The sequence below is a fragment of the Moschus berezovskii genome, chromosome 22, assembly GCF_049115385.1.
Source record: "Moschus berezovskii isolate FMDL1 chromosome 22, NW_MosBer_1.0, whole genome shotgun sequence".
NCBI lineage: Eukaryota > Metazoa > Chordata > Mammalia > Artiodactyla > Moschidae > Moschus > Moschus berezovskii.
Window position 1 is genome coordinate 2,676,808 of NC_142481.1, and position 27,262 is coordinate 2,704,069.

The 27,262-nt window shown below is 57.3% G+C and overlaps 1 protein-coding gene across 2 annotated transcripts; it reads right to left on the reverse strand.

Annotated features, from left to right (window-relative positions):
• Positions 1 to 489: 489 nt before the first annotated feature.
• On the reverse strand, positions 490 to 13,770 carry TTYH1 (tweety family member 1). 2 transcript variants are annotated; one of them, XM_055410637.2, is made up of 14 exons: positions 13,574 to 13,770; positions 10,469 to 10,647; positions 8,526 to 8,637; positions 7,504 to 7,724; positions 5,598 to 5,693; positions 4,255 to 4,327; positions 3,780 to 3,855; positions 3,279 to 3,334; positions 3,053 to 3,145; positions 2,756 to 2,848; positions 1,444 to 1,586; positions 1,271 to 1,316; positions 941 to 1,015; positions 490 to 819 (listed from the first exon to the last, which is right to left on the reverse strand). In XM_055410637.2, the coding sequence occupies exons 1-13, from the start codon at positions 13,697 to 13,699 to the stop codon at positions 977 to 979; spliced, it is 1,353 nt and encodes a 450-aa protein (XP_055266612.1). In that variant the 5' UTR covers positions 13,700 to 13,770; the 3' UTR covers positions 490 to 819; positions 941 to 976. The 2 variants fall into 2 exon arrangements, with proteins under 2 accessions (XP_055266612.1, XP_055266611.1); XM_055410636.2 differs by lacking the exon at positions 1,271 to 1,316.
• Between the last annotated feature and the right edge of the window lie 13,492 nt (positions 13,771 to 27,262).

The following is a 27,262-nucleotide window of genomic DNA, read 5'->3' on the forward strand; positions in this document are numbered from 1 at the left end:
GATCCAAGGATGGAACTCCGGTCTCCCGCATTGCAGGAGGATTCTTCACCATCTGAGCCGCCAGGGAAGCCCCTTACTCGTCTGCATTTGGATTTTTTTGCCCGTATCATATGCAGACTGTTTTCTTCCAATGGAAAGCTAATCATATCAGCATTCCTTTGAAACCAGTCCTTTTTGCCCTGACTTGAAATCTGTCTTCTGTCATACACCACACACTCTGAGATCTATTTCTGGACTGTCTTCTGTTCCAGGGATCTGCGTCTCTTCCTGTGTCAGGACATGTGTGCTGTTTTAGGTAGAGGGCCAGGGGAGGGGGGATTGTTTTTCTGTAAAGAAAGGGGTGCAGCATCCGGAGGGCAGCAGAAACACCTGGGGGCCAGGAAGCCAGGTGGGAGCAGAGGTGATGGGCTCTCTGCCCACCCCCACCCCCAACTGCGAGGCCAGATCAGGGAGAAATAAGGATCCAGCTGCTTGTAAAATAAAGTCGTCCCTTTTATTTCAAATTAGCCCATTCCCAGGTTGGGTGCTGCAAGTGGAAAGCAGGAGCCCTAAGTCCTCTGGGGTGTGGTGGGGGCCGGAGGGCATTCTCATCCCTCCAGGGATGAGGGATGGTAGGCTGGCTTTCTCCCCTCTCCCCACCAAGCCCCCGGGCCCTGGCCTGCCCCCCACCCCCGGGCTTACTTCCAGGGCTAAGGACACGGAGAGGGAGCAGGGCAGGGAGGCAGTCCAGTTTAAGGTGTCCGTCGCCAGGGCGTTGTTAGTGGTGGGAGCCCAGTGAGGCTGGGTTAGTGGGGTCTTCTCCGACAGCCTGAGAAGGACCTGGAGAGAGAAGCAAAAACGGACCAGATGCAGGTGGGAGGGAGGGAAGGAATGAGGGAAGGAAGAGCGGTCAGGGGCTGGAGGCCGGCTTGGGAGCGGGGGTGTCTGTCCAGACGCTCACCGGAGACGGAGACCAGAGTCCAGTCTGGAGGAGGGCTCAGATCGATGACTGCCACTGCACGAAGCGCTTGGATTCCTGCCAGGGGGACGTGGGCCGGGGAGGGCATGACTAGGGAACTGGGCTTGGCGATGTGTGCCCTCAGACCAGGACTCCAGGCCCCGCCCCTCCCCCCTCGGACCCGGGGGTCCAGGCCCCCGCCCCTCCCCCCTCGGACCCGGGGTCCAGGCGCCGCCCCTCCCCCCTCGGACCCAGGGGGTCCAGGCGCCGCCCCTCCTTCCCAGACCCGGGGGTCCAGGCCCCGCCCCTCCTCCTCAGACCCGGGTCCGGTACCTGAGGGTTGAAAGGGTCATCATCGTCTGTGTCCTCGTAGTCGTCACTGGGGTGCAACAAGGGGAGTAGCAGAGAAGCAGGAAAGGGGATCCATGAGGGCACGGTCCCCAGCAGTGGCTCGATGGTGCTCTCCCATCCCCTCCCCCAGAACTTCAGCCCCCTCCCCTCCTGACCTGGGTGGGAAGAGGGCCCAGGCTCGGGGCAGGCTGCAGAGGACGGTGGCCAGGGCCCCAGCAGACAGGAGGGAGAAGAGAAGCAGAAAGAGCAGTCCTTCCAGGGTGTCTTCACACAGGCCGCGCAGGGCTGAGCCATAATCCTGGGTCGGGAGAGATGAGATGGGTCAGCGGGCAATGCCCACGGCTGGACTGTCCACCCGGCTGTGCCTCACTGAGAAAATCCCTCAGCCTCTCTGTGCCACAATTTCCTGCCCTGTCACAGAAAGCGCTCAGCGCACGGTAGGTGCTGTGGTCACTGTCGTTTATCACACCCGCAGGCATGACCCCAAGTCACGACTACCTGTCCATCACTGAGAACCCACCACCCCACGCCCAGCCACCGCTGCACCTTGGCCCTGATTGGGTGCCAGGCTTCTCGGCCCGGACACTTCCAACACCGTGTGTGTGTTGGGGGGGGGGGGTTGCAACCCTGGCCTCCGCCCACATCACCCTCTCCCGGAGCTGAGACCCCCAAGGATGCCTCCACACACTGCCAACTGCCCCTCGGGGCAAAAATCCCTGGTTTCGAACAACACTGAGAAGAAGGCTTTAGCAAAACAACTGGCGTAGACCTGCCCCCCTGCACGGTAATGCCTGCTCAGGAAACACTGGCTGACACGGCTGTCATCCCTAGAAACCAGCGATTCCTGAATGCCGGGCTCTCATTCAGCAGGAACTGGCCTGAATGACAGACGGCCTGCTCGGTGCCAGGCGCTGCTCCAAGCGCCGGGGCAACTTCAGTAACCAAGCCCCAGAAGGTCACTTCAGACCACAAGGAGCTAATGAGAGCGGCGGTTCGGAAAGTAATACTGGGCGCCCCTCCCCTCCGGGGTACAGCAGAGATGGTACATGCAGGAAGGAACCCTGCGGTGGGAGGTCCATGACCGCTCCCTGACAGGGAGGGGGACGGGGAGGATGGGGGTGCAAAGGGCTAAGGCCGGAAACCAGCCAGGGATAACCACACGGGCCCCTGGAGGTCAGGCGAGAAGCCAGGACTTTAATCCGCTGGCTGGGGGCACTGCTGGAGGCTTCTAAGCGGAGGAAGAAGATCAGATTGCGTTTAAAAGGCTCCCTGGGCTGCGGGCTGCTGTGGGGAGCGGGAAGAGGCTCTGCAGAGGTGCCAGCGTGAGCTGTGCTTTGAGTCCAGAAGGACTTGCTGGAGGAGGGCTGTGGAGGGTAGGGGCAGGAAGCCACATGGAGAGGCCTAGGTTTCCGGGTCCAGGCAGAGGCTCCCTTGGGAGCATAACTTGGGGAGGGGGACAGGAGTCACCTTGTGCAGGCCACGACAATGTAGCAGTGCCACCAACTGGTGGAAGCTTCCTTCTGTCACATTCAACGTCTCCTCCAAGGACAGCACAGGCTTCTGCGGTGGGAAGGGGGTTGTTACCCCAGAAACTCTCTGGGCTCCGCCCACCGCGTCAGGCCCCGCCCCCATACCCGCCCCACGCCCTGGGCCCCGCCCAGAACCGCCGGTCCGCCCCTTCCTAAGACTCCGCCCACACACCCAGGCCCCGCCCCCTTCTCCGCTTGGGGGTTGGGGTGCAGGGGGAGCACCCGGCTCGCTGACCTGCGCAGAAGGGAACTGGGGCACAGCTTCCCGCTCCAGGCCCTGCAGCTGGGAGTGGATGTTGGCCAGAGCTCGCTGGGACAGAGTCAGCCTCTGGGAGAAGACGGAGGGAGGGAGGGGGGCCCAGCGGTTGACCCCCCAGCCCCCTCTCCTCCCACCCCGGGGTCCCTAGATCCAGGCCCCAGCCGCGCCCTCCTCCCCTGGCTCCCTCGCCCGCAGCCCTAACCTGTTGAAAGGGGTTGGAGACGGCCTGGTTGCAGAGGAAATAGTAGTTCAGGATGTCTGAAGCGGGAGGGAAGACGGGGGAGGCCGTGAGCCCCGGGATCCTTTCCGCGGACAGGCGGCAGGGCAGGGCCACATTTTCCACCCTCCCAGTTCAGGGCCCTCCTGTGGTCCCGCTGGCTTCGCCCTCCGAGCCCCCACTCCCTCTGCTCCAGCGGACTTCCTTCTGCTGCAGCCACAGCCCGAACGCGCTGATCTGAACACCCCACAGCGCCGCTTCTGCACCTGCCCTGACCCAGTTGGGCTCCCCACTTTCTCCAAGTGGCCCAGCCCGGCCCTCTCCCTGACCCCTGTCTCAGCGTCTTTATCTCTTCCCTCTTTTCCAGCTCGCCAGGGCAAGTGCTGAGAGCTTCTGCTGGTCAGAACTGGGCAGGGCTGGCACCCCCACCCCACCTCAGGCATAGAGGCCTGAGGATGCAGGGTGTGAGCCCAGAGGTGTGATCACCTGAGCCAAGGCCGGTCTCCTCCTGGGTCACGTTCAGGATGTAGCTGTCTGGACTGGAGCAGAAGTCACTGAGGCCCTGAGAGCAGCACAGAGTGGGGTCGGACAGACACGCCCCCGCCTCACACGCCACAGGGTCCAGGCCCCCCGCCCTTCCTCCCTCAGACACGGGGTCCAGGCCCCAGTCCCTCCTCCTCAGACCCCGGGGTCCAGGCCCTCAGCCCTTCCTCCCCAGATCCGGGGCCTCAGGCCCCCAGCCCCTCCTCCCTCAGACCTGGGGGTCCAGGCCCCCAGCCCCTCAGTACCTAGGACACTGGCTTCAAACTGCAGAACCTGTGAGCCTGTCTCCCAAGTCTTGTCTCTCAGGAGCTGAGGCCTCTGTTCCCCTCCTCCCCAGCTCTGGGAGTTGGGGCTTCGGCCCCTGGAGTCTTGGAGCCCAGGTGCCTGTCCCCACCCCACCCCACGCCCTGGTGCTCACCACGGCTGTGGCTGCCTCCAGGCCCATGGAGCCCCAGCTCAGGACTAGAACCAGGAGACTCATCACCGTCATCCTGTAGTGGGGGAGGAGGGGTGGGATTGGAGTTCTGGGGTTCCTAATCTCCCATCTCACCGCTTCCCACCCCAGATAACATTGCAGCCCCATCCCCTCCCCCACCAGCCTCTGGAGCCAAGAGGATAACAGTCAGGGGCAGAGCAGTGGGCAGAGAGAGGGTGGACCTGTAAGTTTGACGTCAAACTGAACATCTGGACTTGCTGAGGGGTGGGGGCAGGGGGTTGGCAGTGAGAAGGGCCCTGTGCAGGCAGCTCCTGCCCAGGTCTGCCCCCCCTGCTCTGGACTGTGGGACCATGGGAGGGCGACTGCCCGGCCCGGGGCCCCAATTCTCAGCTCTGAATTCCTCAGGAGCTCGCTCCCAGCTTCACCCATTGGTCAGCCTCCAGCTCAGCCCAGGAGCGGACTCAGCTCCAGGGCTGAAATCGCCTCCTGGTGTTTTTCTTTGCGGGGGATGGATCATTATTGGAGGGTGGTCGGCGAGCGAGAAGGCGCCTGCAGGGGGTCACACTGAAGGCCCGGCCCCAAGTCCCAGACCACCCGCCACGTTTACCATCTCCAAGCTTCAGAGGAGGGCCTGGATGGAATAGCAGGTCTGCTCACCCCAGGAGGGGAGCGTGGGGATGGTGGTGGGCACCAGCGTGGGCCCCCTTAGGCCCAGAGAGGATACAAGGACTCCTCTGAGTGGGATAGGCTGGCCTGGGTGGAATCGCAGCTCCAGCACTTTCTGGCTGTGCAACCCTGGGCAAGTGACCTCTCTGATCACCAGTCTCCCTTTCTGTTAAATGGGGAGACGGGAAGGACCTCTTCGTAAGGTCAACACGAGGGTTCCAGAAGAGCATCAGGCATACAGAATGAACCTTTCAGTAAGAGTGTGGTCCTTAATTCCACGCACCACGTGACAGCCTTCTGCCTTGCGACCCTCATCTGCCTGCCAGACAGACCTCTGACAGCACCTCGCTTCTCGGTGTTGTCATGGCAACCAAAGGGGGCAGTGATCATCCCCATCCTCAGCACAAGCATTGTTACTGTTATTGCTTTTCTGGGACTTTGTTGCACTCCTTGTGACAAGGACAGTCTGTTGCCCCAGCCCCTCCTGGGCTGCTCTGTGTCCTTACGTGCCCGCCCACCCCAGGAACTCTCTGGAGGTCTGTGGGACAAGGGAATGAAACCAGCATGAGCCTCAGAAAGACGGCGGCCCTTCTCACAAGAGTGCCGTGGGATCTCGCCCTATGACGTGCTCCACCGCCAGGAAGGCCACCTGGACTTACACGATCACCAGCCACTTGCTCTGCCTCGCCAGGCCCAGGAGGGTGAAGAGACAGACCAGTAGCTCCAGGAGCAGCAGGAGGATGTAGGCCAGCCACCTGGGGAGGGGGCGACAGGGGTGAGGCGGAAGCAGTCAACCCAGCCTTTCAGGCATCCAGGCTCCCGGACTGGGACACGGCAGAAGGTGACAGCACCCTCACGATGGCCTGCCTCTGCCTGGATCTCTGTGCTCTCCCTGACGCCCAGTCTCCAGGCCTCAGCCAAGCTCATCTGTGAAACGGGTACACAGGGGGCCAGTCACTATCGCCATTGAGAGCACAGGGCCCGAGGCAGATCACCGTAACCGCACCCGCACCAAGCCATGCACGAGCCCTGTGACTGGCACTCTCGGAGATTTGGCCTCTCGAAGCCCCAGCCCCTCCACCGCAGGCTGGAGAGTCTTAGCAGGACTTGTTCCCAGGCCTGCATCCAGCATCACAGGGCACAACCCAAGGGCTCAGGATCTGCAGGCAGATGGGCTGGGCCGCAACGCCAGCCACTCCACTTCCTGCCTGCCCACAGCTTCTGTGCCTCAGTTTCCCCACTGGTAACTCTTGGGGGGAACAGCAGCACCTACTTCCTAAGGCTGTCGTAAGGCCGAGAGAACCCATAAAGCACCAAGAAGCGTGCTGAACACGTGGGCGCACCTAAACGTTGGCTTGAACACGAATCAGGGAACTCTAAAGGGTACTGAAAAATTCAGTATTAGCTAACGATCGACACACTGACTGCAGAGGACAAAGCCCGTGAGGCCGGAGCACAGTGCTGGCCCGTGGGGGACGCTCAGTAAATGGCGTTCTCAGCGGTCCCCATGTGGGCGAGGGGCAAGGGAGCCGCCACCTTCTCCGTGGCAGCCTCTGCTTGGATCTCGGGGGGACTGACTGTGCACTCCTTTCCCGGACCGTGGGAGGGTCAGGCTCTCTCCAGGAAGGGGAAGCTGGGCCCAGCGGCTCCAGCTGCCCTCCAGGTTCCCTATGTTGCCACTGACAGCTCATGCACTCCAGCCTCACTCTGGTTTCTGGACAGGGCAGGCGGCACTTCTGTCCTTACCCTCCATGAACTCCTCCAGCAAAATTTTCGCTCTGGGAGAACTGGCCAAGTCCCCTAAAGGACTCCCCAGTGCCAGACAGTCTCATATGCGTGCATGACTACACGTGCACGCATGCGTAGTTGCTCAGTCATGTCCGACTCTTTGCGACCCCATGGACTACAGTCCCCCAGGCTCCTCTGTGCAAAGGATTCTCCAGGCACGAATACTGGAGTGGGTTGCCATGCCCTCCTCCAGGAAATCTTCCCTACCCAGGGATCAAACCCACATCTCCTGCGTCTCCGGCGTTGCAGGTAGATTCTTGGGTGTATCCAACAGCTATTTCTTGTAGATGGTGGGTCTGCCTCACCCCGGCGAAATCTACACTCCTACCCCCAGCCCCCCTGAAATGGAGCTGTGGCCTCTGAACTTGGTCACAACCCAGAACTTAAATTCACTGGGACCCAGGCCTGTCTGATGCCCACAGTGGGCATCCAAATTATGGGCTGCTTCAACCCAGGTCTGCCTCCCCCCTGGAGCACAGAATCCAGGACAAAAGTCTTCCCTGTCTCTCTGCCCCCATGTCTGGTCGGGGCCCCAGGTGTTGGATGAACCAAAGAAATCATTCCTAGTGGACAAGGCGACAGGACTCCACTGTGTTGGCCGCTGGGATGGGTGACTGCCTGATGTCCAAATAACTGGTTCTCCCCCCTCCTTCAAAGGGGGCACTCCTGGAAAGACCATCCCCCGCGCCCCAGAACTGCCAGCCTCTGCCCCAGAGCCTCCTCTTCTCGTCTCCTGCCCGACTTTCTCCACCCAGGAGAGGAAGAGAGGCCACCCACCTGTACTCCTCTACAAAGGACACATCCTCAGCCACCTGCAGGGGGCTCAGGGGCACTCCCCGCCAGAAGGCCAGCCCCTGGAGCTGCTGGGCCACTGCCTCAGCCTGCCGCCGGGCACCCCGGGCGGCGGCCACCAACTCTGTGCGCTGCGTCAGCAGCTCCTCCAGCGTGGTCAGCTCCGTCCTCACGGCCTCGTCCAGCCTCTCCACCGTCTCCAGCACCTGGGCGCGGGGGCGGTGGGGGGGTCTGGAGTCAGGGGAGGGTGTCCTCTGGGCGGGAGGGCAGGGGCCAGGGAGATGGGGGTGAAGCAGGAGTGAGCAGGGCTGGCTGTCCGGGATCGGGCGCTAGGGCATCTGAGGATGCAGGAAGCGAAGGAGCGGGCCTGTGATCTGGCGTGTGCACCTCTGTGGCTTCTTTCAGGAGTCGGAGAGGTGAGTGGGTGAGCCCCAGGGCTGAGATGAAGCCTGGCATCCTAGGACTGAGCCTGGGGTCTCAAGTCTGGGTTCCGCGGCCCAGGGCTGCGACTGGACATGAACTCTAAGGTCTGAGGTCAGGCTGGGTCTCGGTCTCACGTCTGGAATCATGGGGTTCAGAGCGAGGCTTCCTGGCTGAGTCCTGGGTCTCAGCGTTCAGGTCGACCACCTCGCACTTGGCCAGGGGCCAGGTCTCTGGCCCTGGATCTGCCCTGAAGGCAGGGTCTTGGTGTTTGGTCTCTGAATGGTTTGGGCTCTGAATTGAAGCCCAGGGCTGGGGACGCAATGAGGCTGGGGGTCTGGGTTTGAGTCTCTAGTCCCAGATCTGGGCTGAGGTTCTGAAGGTGCCATGTGTGGAGCCCTGTCTGGCTGTCAGCATTGGGTGGGCAGTCTGAGATCTGCATGTTGGAACCTGACATTCTGAACCTGGGGGTCTCAGCTCTGAGTTGTGACCCTGTTTCCTGGGGGCGGGGAGGGGGTTCTTTTGGCCAGGTGGGGGACGCAGTCTGGGAGTGGGTCTGGGGTCTGGCCCGTGCCTGGTCTCCTCACCAGGTGGTCAATGGCAGTGAGCGTGTGGTTGGCATGCAGTAGCGCAGAGCTGAGCTGGGACACCCCATCGCTGGTCTCACTGTTGCCATAGAAACCGATGCCAATGCCAGCGCTGAGAGGAGGAGGGACGGGAAATCACAAACGGTCCTGGGACCCTGGGGGCCGCCCCCCACCTCCTCACACACCCAATCGCGTCTCCCACCCCATCCCATTGGTCCAGCCCTTCGTGGGAAAGCAACGTCTCCAGCCTGGCCCCCACCGGTTGCCACGGTAACCGAGAAGGTCTCACTCCCCCGGCCCAGGGACGTCATTGTGATGCTAATGGTGGGTGGAGAGGTGGCGGGGAGGGGGCCCCCAGATTTAACTCGCACCTCCCCGGAGTGAGCCCCTGTCGTGCCCAGCCCCAGAGTGGGAAGCTCTCACCTCGGGGGTCTGCCAGCCCCACCTGCAGCCCCTCTATTCTTTCTCCCAAACATCCAGGGTCCTCAGCACCCGTCCCTTCAGGCTCCAGCCATCCTCTGCCCCGCCTCCTGGGGGTTCTACCTCCTGGGGGTCCCGGAGCCTGGAGCTCCCAGCCTTCCCCCTCCCCTGGGGACCCAAGTGTCTGGACAGCTGGGAGGGAAGCAAGGGAATGTGGGCCGATGGGCCAGAAGCTGGGCGTCCCCCCCACCTCATTTGCCAGCAGACAGAGCTCCATTGTGGGGCCTGAATACGGTCTCCAATCTCCCCCCACCCCCAACGCACTGTGGCCCTTTGCGGAGGGGAGCCAGGGCCGCACTGGGGCGGAGGAGGCCCGGACGCCCTCTTGGCTCCCAGCGCCCCGCCCCCAGCCCTGGGATCGGACACCAGCCGCTACCCATTGTCCACGGTCCCACAGAGCTGCTCTTGTTCCCAGGCCTCGGGGCCGGCCGTGCCGCTCCCCTGCGGGGCCTTTGTCCGCCTCCCCAGTCCACCCTGACTCGGGAGGGCCTTCAGCCCACACCCCCAAAGCCCCACACCGGGGCTCCCTGCAGGGTGGGAGAACCCAGACTGTTGGGGGGAGAAGCAGGTGACATCTTTCTGGCCACTGCCTGCCCTGCCCGCCCCCAGTCCCCACTCAAGGGGCAGGTCTTCAGCGCCCTGGTCTGTCCTGAGTGGTGGGGGGTGCCCTGCTGGGAGGGAGCTGCCCTCAGAGCTAGCCCTGGGGACACGGTGTGTCCTCAGGTGCCCTGTCCCTCTCCGCTCTGTTGGTACCCCAGGAGGCATCCCTGGGCTCCTAGGGGCTTTGGGGTCTGAATCTGCACTCTGCTGCTTGGCACAGGTGGCCTTGAAAAGTTGCCTCTCTCTGAGCCTCCCTCTTCAGAACTGGTCGTGACAACTCTGAGTCCAGCGAGGTCACCGTGGGAAGGAGTCAGGCCAGCTTGGGTCTGCTCCGGGACCACAGATATCCCTCTGCTGTCCCTGACGGGGCCATCACTGGCTCCATGAGGGCAGGGCCCTTGTCTGGCTTGCTCAGGCTCCCCTGGTTCTGTTGTCGATACTCAGGAAATAACTGCTGAATGAATGGATCAATGAGTTAACGAATGACATCACTAGTTCACATTTACAGAGCCCAGCTGGGGACCAGGCACTGAACATTTCAGTCCATCTCACCACAACTGGGAGGTGGGCGTGACAACAGTGCCCATTCTAGAGATGTGGAAACTGAGGCCTGGAGGAGTTACATCACTCCCGCAGGTGGCACAGCTATTCCACTCAGAGACACCAACCCCAGCAGTCTGACTGGACAGCCTTCTGCCCCTACCCCATCCTGCCAGGTAAGTCACATCTCCTCTCCCGGCCTCAGTTTCTCCATCCATCGAATGGGAGAGCAAGTCTCCCTGCTGGGACACCACCAGGAAGGCTGCCGATAGAGAGCTTGGGGAGCCCTGTCCCCCTGCCCGCCCACCCTGGGGCCCCATTACCAGCCGACGAGAAGGGCAGCGATGCAGTTCCAGGTGACGCACCCTCCCCCGGGTGGGGGGCTCTTGGCCCCGGGGGGCTCGGGGGGCCGGCAGCAGCAGAAGCGGATGAGGTAGACAGCGATGAAAATGAGGCTCAGGCCCAAGCCCAGGCCTGCCAAGGCCGCCACCAGCAGCAGGGCCTGGGGAAGGAGGTGGGTGACAGGGCGTCAGAGGGGCTCTGCGCGCCCTCCCCAAGTGGCCGGAGGCGCTGGGTCCAAGATCTCAGTGCAGGTGGCGGGCATCCTGGCGAGATGAGCGGCAAGCCCACCCCGTGGTTTTCAGGTCTGTGCTGGGGCTGTGCAACTTAGGGTTGGAGGGCGCTTCCAGTTGGGAGGCCCGGGTCTTGGGTTCCAGTTCTGCTCTGCCCTCCGAAGGCTGTGCGACCTTCGGAGGGCCCATCCCATCTCTGAGCCTCAGTTTCCTCCCCAGAGAAAGCAGGTAGTTGGGACGAAGCCCCATCCACGGCCATGGAGAGACCTGGACCCCGGAACCATGGGGGTTCAGGGGCTGGTGGGGGGTGCGGGCTCCTGGTGGTGCGTCTGAGGCTGGGGGTGGCCGGCGTCCTCCGCCCTCCTCCCACAGATCCTCCCCACTCCCTGCTTGCTCACCCTCCCCCGAGGCTGAGCTCTGTACACCCACCGCAGCAAGTCTGTCATCCAGGGCCTGGGGGGAGGGCGTGACAGCCGCCCTGACAGTGTGCGTGCACGCACACACACGACTCAGAGACGGGGATGGGAGGCTGAATGTGTGAGGGTCGAGCAGGCGGTGGGGGACGAGAAAGGCAGGACGGGGGAGACTCACAGGGCGGGGCGAAGGGGCGACTCAGAGGAGACAGAGAGATGGAGACGAGACAGAACCAAGGGCGGGAGGACGGAGGCAGGGAGAGGAGCCGTGCTTGCAGCTGGAAGAGTCTCGCACAAGACGGGGTGCTCCCGTCGGAGGCAGGGTTTTCCACTGCCGTTCTGGGCTCTGCCCAGAAGCCCAGAGAGGGGCCGCGCTTTCCCTTCAGCCACACAGCACACGACGGCGGCGGGCGGGGGGCAACAGTGGCAGCACACTCAGACTTCTGGACTCACGAGTGCTGAGTCCTGGCTCTGCCTTGTCCTCACGCCAGGGTGTGCGTGCTGGGCGTGTAGGTGAGTGTGCATGTGTGTCTCTAAGGGAGCCCCTGTGTGAGCAGGCATGAGGGGGTGATCTGTGTGCACTTGTGCGGTTCTGGGCACAATTCCTTGAATCCGTGAGTAGTCTCTGGTGGTGGGGGGTATGTGTGTGTGTGTGAGAGTTAGTATGTGAATGTAGGTGTCAGTGTGTCTGTGTGAACACACGAGTGTCTGATGTGTGCATGCGTGAGTGATATGTGTGTGTGTGAGTCTTGCAAGAATGTGTATCGGTGTATGGGTGTGCTTGCTGGCTTGCTAAGTCGCTCAGTCATGTCCAGCTCTGTGCGACCCCACGGACTGTAGCCCGCCAGGCTCCTCTGTCCGTGGGATTCTCCAGCAAGAATCCTGGAGGGGGTTGCCGTGCCCTCCTTCAGGGGATCTTCCCGACCCAGGGATTGAGCCCACGTCTCTTATGTCTCCTGCATTGCAGGCGGGTTCTTTACCACTAGCGCCACCTGGGAGGCCTGTACATGGGTGTATATGTGTGCATATGTGAGCGTGTTTGTGTGTGTGAATGCATGTGTGCGAATGTGTGTCTGGCTGGGTGTGAGTGTGTCCCCCCAGCACAGTGGCCCCCAGTCCCTGATTATCTTCCCAGCCGTGCCCTCAGGGTGCTCTCCCTAGGGGGCGATGTCCCCTCCTGCCTGTGGATCCCAGCGCTGTCACCCTGACTGTCGACAGCGGGGCGCAGTGGGTCTCCCCAAGTGCCCCTGGCAGTGGCCGAGTGGGCACCAGCGCAGGAAGGTCTGCTTGGCCGTGAGCAGGTATCGGTGGACCAGGCTGGGCAAGCTGGAGGCCGTGGGCGCGGGGCTGGCTATCGCCGCGTGGTGGGGAGAGGGTGGCAGGGAGCGGGCGGGGAGGAGCTGCTTACGGCCGGCTCAGTCCAGCCATGACCCAAATAGCTCAGAACACAGCACTCATCCCCGCTCCACTTTCCTCCTCCGAAGCCTGCCAAGCCCCAGTCCCCTGTCCCGGGAGCTTCCCAGGACCGATCGGAGAGGTCCAGACCTCACAGGCAGGGCCCGGGACCCACCCTGAGGCTCCACCATCCTCCCCACCCCGTCCTGCCCCCAGCTCAGCCAAGCCTTGCTCATTAATCTCAAAGTCAAGTACTTGAATTAAACTGGGTCAGGGGACCCCGTTCTTTCGCCCCGAGTGGAGTGTGACCCAGGCTGGGCCCCCTTCCCCAGGGACCCCGGTTTCCTGAAGGCTCCCACCCGGCCCCACCCTCTGGCCGCGTTTCTGTCTCCCTCCAGCTCCCAAACCGAACCTCTTCCCCAGCCACCCCCCGCCCCCCCACCCCGCTCTCCCGCCCCTCCCGTCCTGGGCTGGCTGAAGGTCTCCTCTCCCAGCACTGCCAAGTGGTTTCCCCAGCTCTGGCCCTAAGACCCCTCACACCCCCTGCCCCATTTCAGGCTTCGATTCGGTCCCAGAAGCGCGGCAACCTCCAGCCTCTTTCCCTCCACCATGCCAGCGCCTGTCTCCTGGGTCCCGCCTGAACTGGGACGTGTTTAACTGGACTGCCCGGATCCCAGGAGGGAAGGGTCATCCTTTAGGACGCGGTGGACCTACCCCTCTGATGACGACCCAGGAAGCCGGCTTCCCGGGCATCCTCTCTGAGACCCAGGAATCCACCCACGGGCCCCCCGTCCCCTCCCTCCTTTGGGACCCTGGGGCCCAGGCCCCAGCCCCCACCTTATTTAAGGAGCTAGGGGTCTGGCTCCCTGCGCCCATCCCAGGGGAACCTCCAGCGACGGGTACCCACGCTCCTGCTCCCTTGGGTACCCCAAAGTCCGGGCCCGGCCCCCACCCCCAGAGAACACAGGAATCGGCCCCCAGCCCCTTCTCCCGCGGGACCCAGAAGCTCTGGCGCCCCCCCACCCCCAGACCCCCTGACCGCTCCCACCTGCTGGTATTCTCGTTCTTGGGGCGCGAAGGCGCTGGGCACCGGCCGGAGCTGGAAGTCGGCGCGGGGCAGCTGATGGAGCAAATGGACCCAAGCCGAGGGTCGGTGGCCCGGGGGCGCCCCCATGGCCCCGGGGGAAGGCTCCGCGGGGCCGACGCCGGGCTGCGGGCGCCTGCGTGCGGAGCGGGGCGCGGGCTGAGCGGGGTCTGGCGGGGCTCGCGGCCCGGGGGAGCGCGCGGGGGGCGGAGACTGGGGGAGGCGGGGGCGGCGCGGCCGGCGGGGCCGGTGCTGCCCCTGGCGGCCGCGGGGCGCACTGCGGCGGCGCGAGCCCGGCGCCCCGGCCCCGCCCTCGGGGCGCTCGCGCGGCGGCACCCCGCAGAGGGCCGCTCGTGCTGCCGTGTCGCCCTGCAGCTCCACGGTCCCGTCATCTTCAGGAAGGAGCTTCGTATCTGGGTCGCCAGTTTGCACAGTGTTTCACAAATAAGGATCAGTTACCAAGAATGGTCTGCTGCATCAGTAAAATTCCTCACTGCTATGAGCGTATTCTCACCTGCAGCCCATTTGGGTGAAAAGCCTTCTCCCGCTCAAGTCTGTATAAAGACACAGCTTCTCTACACAAACCTCCCTATGTGTACAGACCACTTCGGAGCGAGCACCCACATGACTGTCCAGACCACTCTGGAGTGTGCACCCACAGGTCTTTGTAAGTGTAGAAGGATTCTTCCCACTCGAACAACAACCCTGCCCATCTATTTGGGGACCCCTTCCATCTTTATAAGGATGCCCCCCATGCGTTAAAGAACCTCTCTAAACTGATTAATCATTACTTCCATATGTGTGAGGCTCACCTTACCCCTTGTCATTCATTTTACAGTTTATAAAGTGTTTTTTCAGCCACTATGTCTGCTGAGTCTTAGCAGGAAACCACCGATGTCACACTGATACAGGCAGAAGCAGGGGTGACCCGGCCACTTCAAGAACACCACCCAGCCAGTCACTGCTGAAGTTAAGTTCCCAGGAAACTGTCCTAGGCGTTCCCCTACACCTTTGGAGCTGGGCTAGATTTTGCTACCTGGGGTCCCCACACCCGGTCTCTCCTGAAGTAGCAAGATGAGGTGGGCTGGAGGGGCAGAGAAAGGGGCACCACCCCGGTGCTCCACCCCTGTGGCCCCAGTATTTTGCTGCAGATTGATGAGAAAGGCCTGGGGGGCAGTTGTCCATCTCATGACCAGGGAGGAAAATAATGGTGGTGGTGACGGTGGTGGCTGGGGGTGGGGTCAGGAAGGGAATGGCGACGGTGATAATTCTAGGGCTGCCTGTGGTGATGATGCGATGAGGGTGGTGATAACAGTGACTGTACTTGATGTGACGGTGAGGATGAAGGTGGGGATGGTGCCGGTGGTAATGGTGATGAGGATGAAGGTGAGCATGAAGACGGTGGTGAGGAAGGTGAGGATGGCAATCCTGTTGATGAATGGGCAATCTGAGATGCCCTCTGATAGACACTTGTTCCCCTTGACCTTCTGCTGTTGCTCTCCGGGTCTGTTTCTCCTGGGGAAGACTATGGTTATTCCAGGGTGGTCCCTGAGCATTCCTAGGCTGAGAAAGCATCCCAATACCATCTCAGACTCTACAGGCATCTAATTCAGGGCTTGGGTGCGTGAGGACTGCCCCCCCCACCGTGGGGGGAGGGCTCAGAGCATAGGTCGTTCCTACTTTGTCCCAGCCAATTCTTGCTGTGTGGGGAGCGGGACACCACATCGCCAGATGTTCCAAATTTTCAAGAGACGACAGAAATGTGGATATTTTTAAAAGCAAAATCCCTCAGCTTTTAAATGTTAAAGCTAATTCAAATACAAAAAAGTACTGTGTGGGCCAAATAAAACCTGTCCGTGGGTTGGAGCTGGCTGGGTTTTGTAAGCTCTGGTCTAGCCAGACGCTGAGCAGCATCGCTGTGGAAGGGGCAAGCAGAGGGAAATGGGCCCGCGAAGAGGCTGAGAAGGAGCAGTCCAGAGAGGCAGGCAGGAAGCCTGGGGAGACAGCAACACCACCTCCTCCAGGAAGACCTCCTGATTAGCCTCTCTTGATGAAAGAAAGACAAGGGCAGGTCCTCGATAAAGAGTTCAGCGTGTGCTCCCCGTGACTTAAACTCTGGGAGACTCTTCTGTTTCATGGACTGATTGTGAGTACATGTGGTTACGAGTCCATTTAGATGCTGCTCAAGGTCAGGCAGAACTAACCAGTGGGGGAACAGCCCTCAGAACGGAGGCTGCCTCCTGAGGTGCAGACAGGGCTGACTGGTGGGAGGGCAGGTGGGGGTTTCTGAGAATGATGTCATTGCTCTATACCTTGATAAGGTTTTGAGTTGCGCAAGGGTGGCTTCTCTTTTGCAGTACACTTGAGATTTGTGCAAATTTTGTATTTCACTCCAAATTTTATCCCAAGGGGAAAAAAAAGAACCATTTAACGATATGCATGCTTCAGTATGGGGGCAAGTTTAGTGGTGTCTACAGTTTCCTTTGAAATGGATCAGCGTGCATGTTAGTCACTCAGTTGTGTCTGACTCTCCATGACCCCATGGCTGCCAGGCTCCTCTGTCTGTGGGATTCTCCAGGCAAGAGTACTGCAGTGGGTTTCCATTTCCTTCTCCAGAGGATCTTCCCAACCCAGGGATCGAACGCAAGTCTCCTACATTGCAGGAAGATTCTTTACCTTCTGAGCCACCAGGGAAGCCTGAAATGGATCAGAAATGGATCAAAAAATAAATAAGGTGGATTGACAGGGGGGTCAGTTCAGTTCAGTTCAGTCGCTCAGTCGTGTCCGACTCTTTGCGACCCCATGAATCGCAGCACACCAGGCCTCCCTATCCATCACCAACTCCCGGAGTCTACCCAAACCCATGTCCATCGAGTTGGTGATGCCATCCAGCCATCTCATCCTCTGTTGTCCCCTTCTCCTCCTGCCCCCAATCCTTCCCAGCATTAGGGTCTTTTCAAATGAGTCACCTCTTCGCATGAGGTGGCCAAAGTATTGGAGCTTCAGCTTCAGCATCAGTCCTTCCAATCAACACCCAGGACTGATCTGCTTTAGGATGGACTGGTTGGATCTCTTTGCAGTCCAGGGGACTCTCAAGAGTCTTCTCTAACACCATAGTTCAAAAACATCAATTCTTCGGCGCTCAGCTTTCTTCACTGTCCAACTCTCACGTCCATACACGACAGGGGGATAGACAGGTAATAAAGCAAAGTATTCATGGTAGGTAGCACCTGAGTAGTGGGTATCTATCTGTTCAGTGTAACATTCTTTAGTGTTTCATCTTTATTGAGTTATTATTGATATATAACACTGTGTAGGGTTCTTTGGAAACTTGTCTGTTCAGGTCCTTTCCTCATTTTGTAATTAGATTATTTGTGTTGGTTTTTTTTCCCACTGTAACATTCTTTCAACTTTTTTGTCTATTTGAAACTTCTCATAATAAAATGTTGCAAAAAGAAAAGGGCAAGGCCATAATTACACCACCTGAGAAGCCCAGGGCTATACTTAGAGCAACACAATAAAGTGGTATCGGATTATAACCCAAATAAGAAATAAATGGCTATGATTCCAGACTGATATAAATGATTGATCAAATAAAGTAATATATAGATAAGAGAGAAGGGGCAAATTCCCCACACAGAAGAATTCCAGATAATTGATGTGGATACTCTACCCTCAAGGGTGGAGCATAACTCCCTACTCCTTAAGTGTGAGTTCAGCGCGATGACATCCTTCTAAACGGAACAGCATGAAAGTGAGAGAGAAAGAGTAAGTTTGTAGTCGAGAAACCTGGCACACCCTGCCTCAGCCAGGAATTCAAGGTCAGCATCAACAGTTCTGTTGATAGCACGCAGCCTTGATGTGGGGTGAGGAGACTGGCATTTCACTTCCGTGCTTTTCCTCCCCCAGACCCGGACCCCAGGCTAATCATGAGAAAAGCATCAGTCACACCCCAAGGGAGGGACTTCCCTGGTGGCTCGGTGGTAAAGGGTCTGCCTGCCAATGCAGGAGACCGTTGGAAACTTTCCATGGACCCCTGATCCAGGAAGATCCCATGTGCTGAGGAGGAACTCAGCCCGAGTACCACAGCCACTGAGCCTGAGCTCTGAGCCCGGGAGTCACAACTACTGAGCCCGTGAACTGCAACCGAAGCCGCGTGCCCTAGAGCTGGGCTCTGCCACAAGAGATGCCGCCGCAACGAGAAGCCCACGCACTGCAAGTAGGGAGCAGCCCTTCGCCGCCGGAGAGCACCCCACGCAGCAACAAAGACCCGCCAACAGCCACAAATGAATCCATAGAGTTATTTTTAAAAACCCCCAAGGCGGGGAACATCCTACAAAACAATCGACAGGTCCTCTTCAATGCTGTCAAGTTTATGCAAAAACAAGGAAAAGGGGAGAAACCACCAGAGCCCAGGGGAGCCTTGGGAGACTTGGTGACTTACATGTCACATGGTCTCCTGGATGGGGTCCTGGAACAGAAGAAGGACATGAGGTGAAAACCGCGGAGGTCCAGAAAGCGTGGGCCTTAGTTAACAACCGTGCCTGAACCAAGTTTCACTCGCTGTGACGGGGGTAGCACAGCCACGTCAGATCTTAGTGGTGGGGGCAACGGGGGCCAAGGATGATAGGAACTCTCTGTACCATCCTTGCAAACTTTTCTGGAAGTGTAAAACTGTTCTAAAATTAAAAAGTTGACTTAAAGCAATCCCATTTTTTTTTTCTTAATGATAGAGTAAAAAAAAAAAAAAGTCTAGGCTCCCGGTGCGAACAGGAAGCGGCTCCATTCCTCCTCGGTCTGCCTTCACACTCCATCTGCCTGAGTCCCCTTCCCTCCCCCGTCACTATATGAGGAGCAGATATTCTATGTTTTCCTTGCCATCTGGGGGTTTTCCACGTGTCCCGATTTTCAGGGGGTCAACCGTCCAGCCTAACTTAATATCAGAATGTCCCCCTGGCATCCAGCGTGGTCACTCCCTGTTTTCCAAGGGGAGGCTTGAGGCAAGATGGGGTAAGGGGGCCGCCCCTGGCTGGTCTGACTGCTCATCTCGCCCTCTTTGTCCAGCTGAGATAGATGCTCCTTCCCGTGTTGTGCCAGGTGTTCGGCTGCTGTCTCTCTATCTCATGGGAATCCCCCTTCCTCCTTCCCTCAAGCCCACCAAGAATTCCGGCTGCCTTTCCTCAGCACCAGATTTCTGCTGCTAATGATGCTCTCCAGCCAAAGACCGCCAGGAACACGCTTGCTTGCAGCTGAACAAGCTGGGTTTGTTACTCATCGCGGTGGGAAAGAACCGTGGGTTGACAGGTGTCACAGACCAAGGAGGTGCTACAAACTGCACTGTGAATGCTCAGTCGCTCAGTCGTGTCTGACTCTCTGCAACCCCATGCACTGCAACCCACCAGGCTCCCCTGTCCATGGGATTTCCCAGGCAAGAACCCTGGGGGTGGGTTGCGTTTTCCTCTTCCAGGGGAGTCTTCCCAATCCAATGATCAGACAGGTGGTGGATTCTTTCCCAGGAAGCCCATGGGCTGCCCGGGGTCCCTAACAAATTCACACGTTGAAATTGTCATCCTCAGCACCTCAGATGTGACCACACTTGGAGAAGGGGTCTTTGACAAGGTAACGAAGTTAATGTGAGGCCATTAGAGGGGGGCCTAACGGACTATGACTGCTACCCTCACTAAAGAGGAGCTTAGGACACACACATGACAGAGGGCCAGCCATCTGGGGACACAGTGAGGATGAGGGCACTTACGGGCCAAGGAGAGAAGTCTCAGGAGAAACTAAACCAGCCAGCACCTTGATCGCAGACTTTCAGCCTCCAGGATGGTCAGAAAATAAATTTCTGTTGTTGAAGCCCCTGAGTCCGTGGGTCTTTGCCACGGTGGCCCAGGAGGGTGAGGCAGAGGGCGTGAGAAAGGTACTGCAATTGGCTTGAGCTTTACAGCTCACTTTGAGCAGGGTCAGAGGAAGAGCGCTTGCCCTGGACTTGGGTGTTGTTAGGAAGCCGAGGAAACCCTGCAATTGGGTGTCTTGAGAAATCTTACCCACAAACAGCTCATACAATTCAATATTAAAAAACCCAATCCAAAAAATGGTCAAAAGCCCTAACCTGACATTTCTGTAAGGAAGACATGCAGGTGGCCCACAGGCACAGGAAAAGACGCTCAGCATCACCAGTTATCAGAGAAATGCAGAGCAAAGCCACAGTGAGATTCACAGCTTCATGCAAACCACACACCAGTCAGAGTGGCCATCGTCAAAAAGTCCGTAAACAATAAATGCTGGAGAGGGTGTGGAGAGAAGTGAGCCCTCCTGCACTGCTGGTGGGAATGTAAACTGGTGCCGCCACTATGGAGAACAGTGCGGAGGTTCCTCAAAAACTAAAAGTAGAGCTGCCATGGGATCCGGCAATCCCGCTCCTGGGCAGATACACGGAAAACACGGCAACTCTAACTCAAAAAGACTCACGCACCCGTGTTCACGGTGGCGCTAGTGGTAAAGCATCGGCCTGTGAATGCAGGAGACACAGGAGACGAGGGCTCCATTCCCGGGTCAGGAAGATCCCCTGGAGAAGGAAATGGCAGCTCGCTCCAGTGTTCCTGCCTGGAGAATCCCAGGGACAGAGGAGCCTGGAGGGCTACAGTCCACGCAGTTGCAGAGTCGGACACGACTGAGCACACACGCAGTGTTCATAGCAGCACGTATACGATAGCCAAAATGTGGAAACAACCCAAGTGTCCGTCAACAGATGTGTGGATACATACAATGGAATATTACTCAGCCACAAAAAAGAGAGAAGTAATGCCAGCATGGATGGACCGAGAAATATCACACTGCATGGAGTCATACAGAGAAAGAGAAATGATGTATGCTATCACAATGTGGAGTCTGAAAAGTATTAATAATACAAATGAATCTGTATACAAAACAGAGGCAGACTCACAGACATTGAAAACAAACTGTGGTTACTAAAGGGGAAAGCGAGGGGCAGGGAAGGGTAAATTAGGAGTGTGGGATTAACAGATGCCAGCTGTTGCACACGAAAGAGATTTACACATCTACTGTAGAGCAGAGAGAACTATATTCAATCTTAAATGACCTATAATGGAAGCGAATGTTTTCTCTCTCTCTTTAAAATGCTGTTTATTCATTTAAATCTGTTTATATATACAATGGAAACAGTGTCAGACTTTGTTTTTTTGGGCTCCAAAATCACTGCAGATGCTGATTGCAGCCATGAAATTAAAAGACGCTTGCTCCTTGGCAGGAAAGTTATGACCAACCTTGATAGTATATTAAAAAGCAGAGACATTACTTTGCCGACCAAGGTCCGTCTAGTCAAGGCAATGGTTTTTCCCGTGGTCATGTATGGATGTGAGAGTTGGACTGTGAAGAAAGCTGATCGCCGAAGAATCGATGCTTTTGAACTGTGGTGTTGGAGAAGACTCTTGAGAGTCCCTTATACTGCAAGGAGATCCAACCAGTCCATTCTAAAGGAGATCAATCCTGGATGTTCATTGGAGGGACTGATGCTAAAGCTGAAACTCCAATACTTTGGCCACCTCATGAGACGAGTTGACTCACTGGAAAAGACTCTGATGCTGGGAAAGGTTGGGGGCGGGAGGAGAAGGGGACGACGGAGAATGAGATGGCTGGATGGCATCACCGACTCTGTGGACATGAGTTTGAGTGTACTCCGGGAGTTGGTGATGGACAGGGAGGCCTGGCGTGCTGTGATTCATGGGGTCGCGGAGAGTCGGACACGACTGAGCGACTGAACTGAACTGAACTGATATATAATGTTATTACTTAGTCTCTAAATTGTGTCCTACTCTTTTGCGACGTCATGGACTGTAGCCCGCCAGGCTCCTCTGTCCATGGAAGTTTCCAGGCAAGGATATTGGAGTGGGTTGTCATTTCCTTCTCCAGGGGATCTTTCCCATCCAGGGATCAAACCCAGGTCTCCTGCATTGCAAGCGGATTTTTTTTTTTTAACCCGCTGAGCCACCAGGGACGCCCATATTTTCTGTACACTTGAAACCAACACAATATTGTAAATCAATGAAAAGCCTCCAAATTTTAAAACTGACATACAAAACGAGAGAGAGAGAAAGGAAGAAAGAAAGAAAAAGAAATCTTGTCCGCAGGAGGGCAGAAGAGAGCAAGGCTAACCGGGTGCCAGGCGAGGAAGCAGGCTCCCGTCTCCGGGAAAGCGCGTGTGCTGCGGCTGCGCAGCGACCCCGACCGAGGCGGGATGTGTAGACTGTCCGCCTGCCTTGGGGCCGGCTGGCCTGGCGGGGAGCCTCACGTCCCTCCCGCGCACCCTTTCCCACCAGGCGCCGGTGTTTTCACCCTTATGGGCATGATCGCTTCTGACCAGTGAGATGACCAGCCTCACTAAACGTCCTCCAGGCCTGGCCCGTGTCTCCCGGGTCCTGCGTGGGATGCTCCCACGGGTGCAGGGAGGCCCGCAGCAGACCCGGACACGAGGGACAGGTAACTTAAACGGTGACAGACTCCGTGGTGAGAGTCTGCCTGTCGCCGTTCCACCCCAAGCCACCCGCGCCGCACCTGTCCCTCACACTCGCTGGCTCCTGTCCTGCCCTGGCCCTGCTGGCCCCTGCTCTTCTCCACCACGGCACCTCCGGGGCCCTCGCCCCCTCGGGCAGGCCTCTGGGGTGTTCTGACTGCCTGGAGGCGCCCGTAGCATCACACCTGCTTCTGCTGTGTGTGTGTGTGCACGCGCGTGCCAGCTGCTCAGCTTTACCTCCCCTCACCCCAACCTCCTCTTCCCTGGTGGCTAAGTTGGTAAAGAATCCGCCTGCAATGCAGGAGACCTGCGTTCCATCCTTGGATCCGGGAAGATCCCCTGGAGGAGGGCATGGCAGCCCATTCTGGTATTCTTGCCTGGAGCATCCCACAGACAAAGGAACCTAGCAGGCTACAGTCCATGGGGTCGCAAAGAGTCGGACACGACTGAGTGACTAACACCTCAGCCTCACAACCCCAAAATTCAGAGGATCAGCCTTCTTCCACCATGCTGCATCTCTGGCCTGGGGGAGGCTCTGAGATGTCTTAAAATACCGGCCGCTGTGTGTCTGATGCATCTATGTATTTATTAGACGCACCACCGGCTCCTGCGTTGGTTGCTCAGTCGTGTCCAACTCTTTGCGAGCCCATGGGCTGCTCTGTCCATAGGATTCTCAAGGCAAGAGTACTGGAGTGGGTTGCCATTTCCTTCTCCAACCACCAGCTTGCAGGATCTTAATCCCCAGACCAGGGATGGAACCCGAGTCCCCTGCTATGGAAGCACAGAGTCTTAACCCCCGGATCCCCAGGGAAGTCTCATGAAGCTACTCTTTAGGACGCGCATGCATTTATCGTCCATGGGCTTTCCCCCTGGGGCCTCAAAGTGCAGAAATAGAGGAAATCCCCCTGCTGTGTTTTAACAGCTTTACCAAGATATAAGTGATATGCAGAATGCACACATATTCAATGTGTGCCCTTTGGTGACTCTGGAAAAAAAGCAAACACTGTGAAAGCATTACCCCCATCAAGGCAATGTACATTTCTGACACCTCTCAGGCTCTTCTTGTTCCCTCTTTTAACATCCTTTTATGCTCTCCTTTGAGAAGGTTTTCTCTTTTATTTTTTTGGCCTCATGCAGGATCTTAGTTCCCTGACCAGGGTTTCACCCTCGGCAGTGAAAGCTCAGAGTCCCAACCACTGGACCACCAGAGACCTCCCTACGCTGTCATTTTGAAATGACTTTAGATCTACAGAAGAGCTGTAAAGGTGGCGCATAGACCCTTCGCCTAAGTTTCCTGATGTTAACATCTTACATAACCAGAGTTTTGTTGCTTAATCGCTAAGTTGGGTCCAACTCTTTTGCGACTCCATGGACTGCAGCCCTCCAGGCTCCCCTATCCATGGGATTTCCCAGACAAGAATACTTGAGTTGGTTGCCATTTCCTTCTCCAGGGGATCTTCCCGACCCAGAATCGAACCCCGGTCTCCTGCATTGCAGGCGGATTCTTTACTGCCTGAGCCACCAGGGAAACCCTTGGGTGCAACAAGAAGCCTACTTTATTTGGTGTGGTGAGGAGGTGTTTTGGAGGAAGTGGTAGAAGATGGTCCCTGAAGCATGAGGAGAAGCTGTGGGGAGAGAGTTTCAGGCAGAAATGACCGCCTGTGCAAAGGTCCTGAGGCAGAGACAAGCGTAGACCTGGAGGAGCAGACTGAGAGCCAATACGTGTGGGGGGAGGGGGGGCTGGTGGGAGCAAAGGAAGGGGTGTTCTGGGGACAAGGCTGGGGAGGGGGGCAGGCCAGTTCTCCCAGGGTCTGAAGTCTGAGAGGCATCTTAGAGCTTCTTTTCAGGCAACAGAGCCATGGTAGGGGTGGGGTTTAAGCAAACCTGGGCATGGCACTGTGGCTGTGAATGCAGTTTGACAGGAAATGGCATGTGTGCCCAGATGCTAGAGATGTGTTTAGATCTAGCCGGTGGGACAAAGTCAAGCCAGTCTGTTGACTGCATGAAAGCCACACAGCTAGTAAGAGAGCATAACCTCGAGCTGCCCGGGATCCCCTCTGAGCCGTGCTGGACGGGTTGCCTCACCTGGACAGACAGGCGTTTTCACTTTGCTTTTTTCTCTTTCCTTGTTTTTTTGTCTTTGTGTGTGTGTGTGTGGGGTGTGTGTGTGTGTGGGTGTGTGTGTGCTTAGTCGCTCTCTCACGTCTGACTCTGTGAACTCTGTCCGTGGGGATTCACCATTCTCTGTAGGCAAGAATATTGGAGTGGGTAGCCATTCCCTTCTCCAAAGGATCTTTCCAACCCGGGCATTGAACCCAGGTCTTCTGTATTGCAGGTGGATTCATTACCGTCTGAGCCAGCAGGGAAGCCCATGACTACTGGAGTGGGTAGCCTATCCCTTCTCCAGGGGATCTTTCTGACCCAGGAATTGAACTGGGTTTCCTGCACTGCGGGTGGAGTCTATACCAGCTGAGCCAGCAGGGAAGCCCTAGTTCTTGGTATTCACACTCACTGTCTTTTGGGGGTGAGGGCAGGGCATGCAACTCAGTTCACACTTAACAGAAAATCCTGCGCAGAAGACACGGCAGAGAGAGGAGACAGCGGAGCAGATGTGGGGAGGAGGGGACGGGCTCTGAGCCCGCAACGTGGCCATCATCTTTGCCCCGAAGGGCAGTCTTTCAAAGGAAGCGCTCTGGTGCTTTGGGACTGGAAAGAAAACGGACCTTCTCCAGGCCTGTGGCACTGCAGAGTTTTCCAAAATTTGCTGGTATACTGAGTGCAGCACTTTAACAGCTTGGATTTGAAATAGCTCAACTGGAACGCCATCCCTTCCACTAGCTTTGTTCGTAGAGATGCTTCCTAAGGCCCACTTGACGCCACACTCCAGGATGTCTTCAGCTTAGAGTCACCCTTGCCACTTTCAGCCTCACTTTGGGTTGGTTGCAGCGACGTTGTGACTGTTGCCTCCAGCCCTTGCCTCTCTGAACTAAACCCTGCACTTCCCTATCCCCAGCAGCCACACTGGGCTCCCTGCTGGTCTTTGAATGAGCTGCTGCACAGGCCCACTGCCTGCCTTTGCTCCCACTGCCCCTCCGCTTGGAGCTGTGCTCTCCCGGATGAACCGTGACCAACTTCGTCTCTCATTCTAACCCTTGCTCAAATGCATATCCTCAACTCCTCCTCCTAAGACCACCTTATAAACATCTCAGCCTGCCCCCCACCCCAGACATTGTAGATCTCCCAGACCTTCCCGCCACGTTCTCGTTTTTCCAAATCACTTTTCCTCTTCGAGTAGACTATGAATTTACTTATTGAGAAGACTTTTGAGAGTCCCTTGGTCAGCAAGATGATTAAGCCAGTCAGTCCTAAAGGAAATCAACCCCTGAATATTCATTGGAAGGGCTGAAGCTGAAGCTCCAATATGTTGGCCACCTGATGCAAAGAGCCAGCTCATTGGAAAGACCCTGATGCTGGGAAAGATTGAAGGTGGGAGGAGAAGGGGGAAACAGAGCATAAGATGGTTGGATGGCATCACTGACTCATTGGACACCGGTTTGACCAAGCTCTGGGAGTTGGTGATGGATGGGGAGGCCTGGCATGCTGCAGTCCATGGGGTCATAAAGAGACTCACTAAGAGACTGAACAACACTCCCTCCGCAAGAAGATAAGATCCTCGAGGGCTGGGATTTTTGTTTTGGTTTACTGATGGACCTCAAGAGCCTTGAAGAGTGTCTGATACACAGAGGATCAACAAATCCTTATTGAATGAAGAAATGAATTTGTCAGATTAAAAAAATTTTTTTCCCCTTCCTTTCCCACAGGAAGGGAACTTCTTCTCTGTGGTCGCAAGAGGGAGCCCAAGAAACAAGTTAATTCCCTGCAGCCCCAGACACCTAGCGGAGAAGGCAATGGCACCCCACTCCAGTACTCTTGCCTGGAAAATCCCATGGACGGAGGAGCCTGGTAGGCTGTGGTCCATGGGGTCGCTAAGAGTCAGACACAACTGAGCGACTTCACTTTGACTTTTCACTTTCATGCATTGGAGAAGGAAATGGCAACCCACTCCAGTGTTCTTGCCTGGAGAATCCCAGGGATGGGGGAGCCTGGTGGGCTGCCGTCTATGGGGTCGCAGAGTCAGACATGACTGAAGCGACTTAGCAGCAGCAGCAGCAGCCAGACACCTAGGGCTTCCCCCATGGCTCAGCAGGTAAAGAACCTGCAATGTGGGAAACACGGGTTCGATTCCTAGGTCAGGAAGATCTCCTGGGGGAGGAAATGGCAGCACATTCCAGTAACCTTGCCTGAAAAAGCCAAGGACAGAGGAGCCATCGTCCGTGGGGTCACAGGCAGTGAGACACGGCTGAGTGACTGAGCACGCCACTGCAGACACACGACGTTGCCTTCTCTTGTGCATGTTGTGAATGATGCTGCAAAGAACAGAGGGGTGTTCATCGCTCTTCAAGATCAAGCTTTTGTTTCCTTTGGAAAAAGACTCAGGGGTGGGATCGCTGGATCACAGGATAGTTTGTTTTTTTTTTTTTTGAGGAAGGAGTGATTCTGGTTTTCATGCAAATGCAGGTGTGTATGGAAAGGGTACCAACCAGCTCAGCTGAGCTGCCTTCAGCCCTCTGGGGGACATCCCCGTGCGGACTCCCAGGATCACCGTCCCACCTGCATCCTGAGGGCTGGCAACTGGGAAATGGTGGCAGAAGCTGCAGCCCTTCCCTCTCATACAGGAGACTGACCTCACAGGACAGCCTCCTCCCGAGTCTGGGGACCGGAGGCATCCTTCTTGTTTGGCTCCAGCCTTGACCAGCGGGACCGCTCTGGGGGCCAGGGGTCAACAGGAAGTGCCTCTCCCAATGAGAGCGCTCCTGCTGGTCTTCTCGGTAGACGCCTCTACTGAGACCGGAGTCCTATTTTATCCCACGATTTCCCAGGAATAATGAAACATTCCACAGTAATCAGCTCTTGACTAGCTTTTCTTTTTTCTTTCATTATTATTTTTGAGACATACATACTGCTATTTACTTTTTATTTGCTGCTGCTGCTGCTAATTTTATTTATTTTTGGCTGCACTGCATCTTTGCTGCCGGCATGTGGGCTTTCTCTAGTTGCAG

Coding starts and splice junctions, on each gene's coding strand:
- TTYH1 (XM_055410636.2), bottom strand. CDS start 13,699: ATGGGGGCGCCCCCGGGCCACCGACCCTCGGCTTGGGTCCATTTGCTC. Junction 3,856..4,254: donor TGGAGGCAGCCACAGCCGTG/GTGAGCACCAGG, acceptor TGCTGCTCTCAG/GGCCTCAGTGACTTCTGCTC. Junction 1,587..2,755: donor ATTGTCGTGGCCTGCACAAG/GTGACTCCTGTC, acceptor CTCCCGACCCAG/GATTATGGCTCAGCCCTGCG.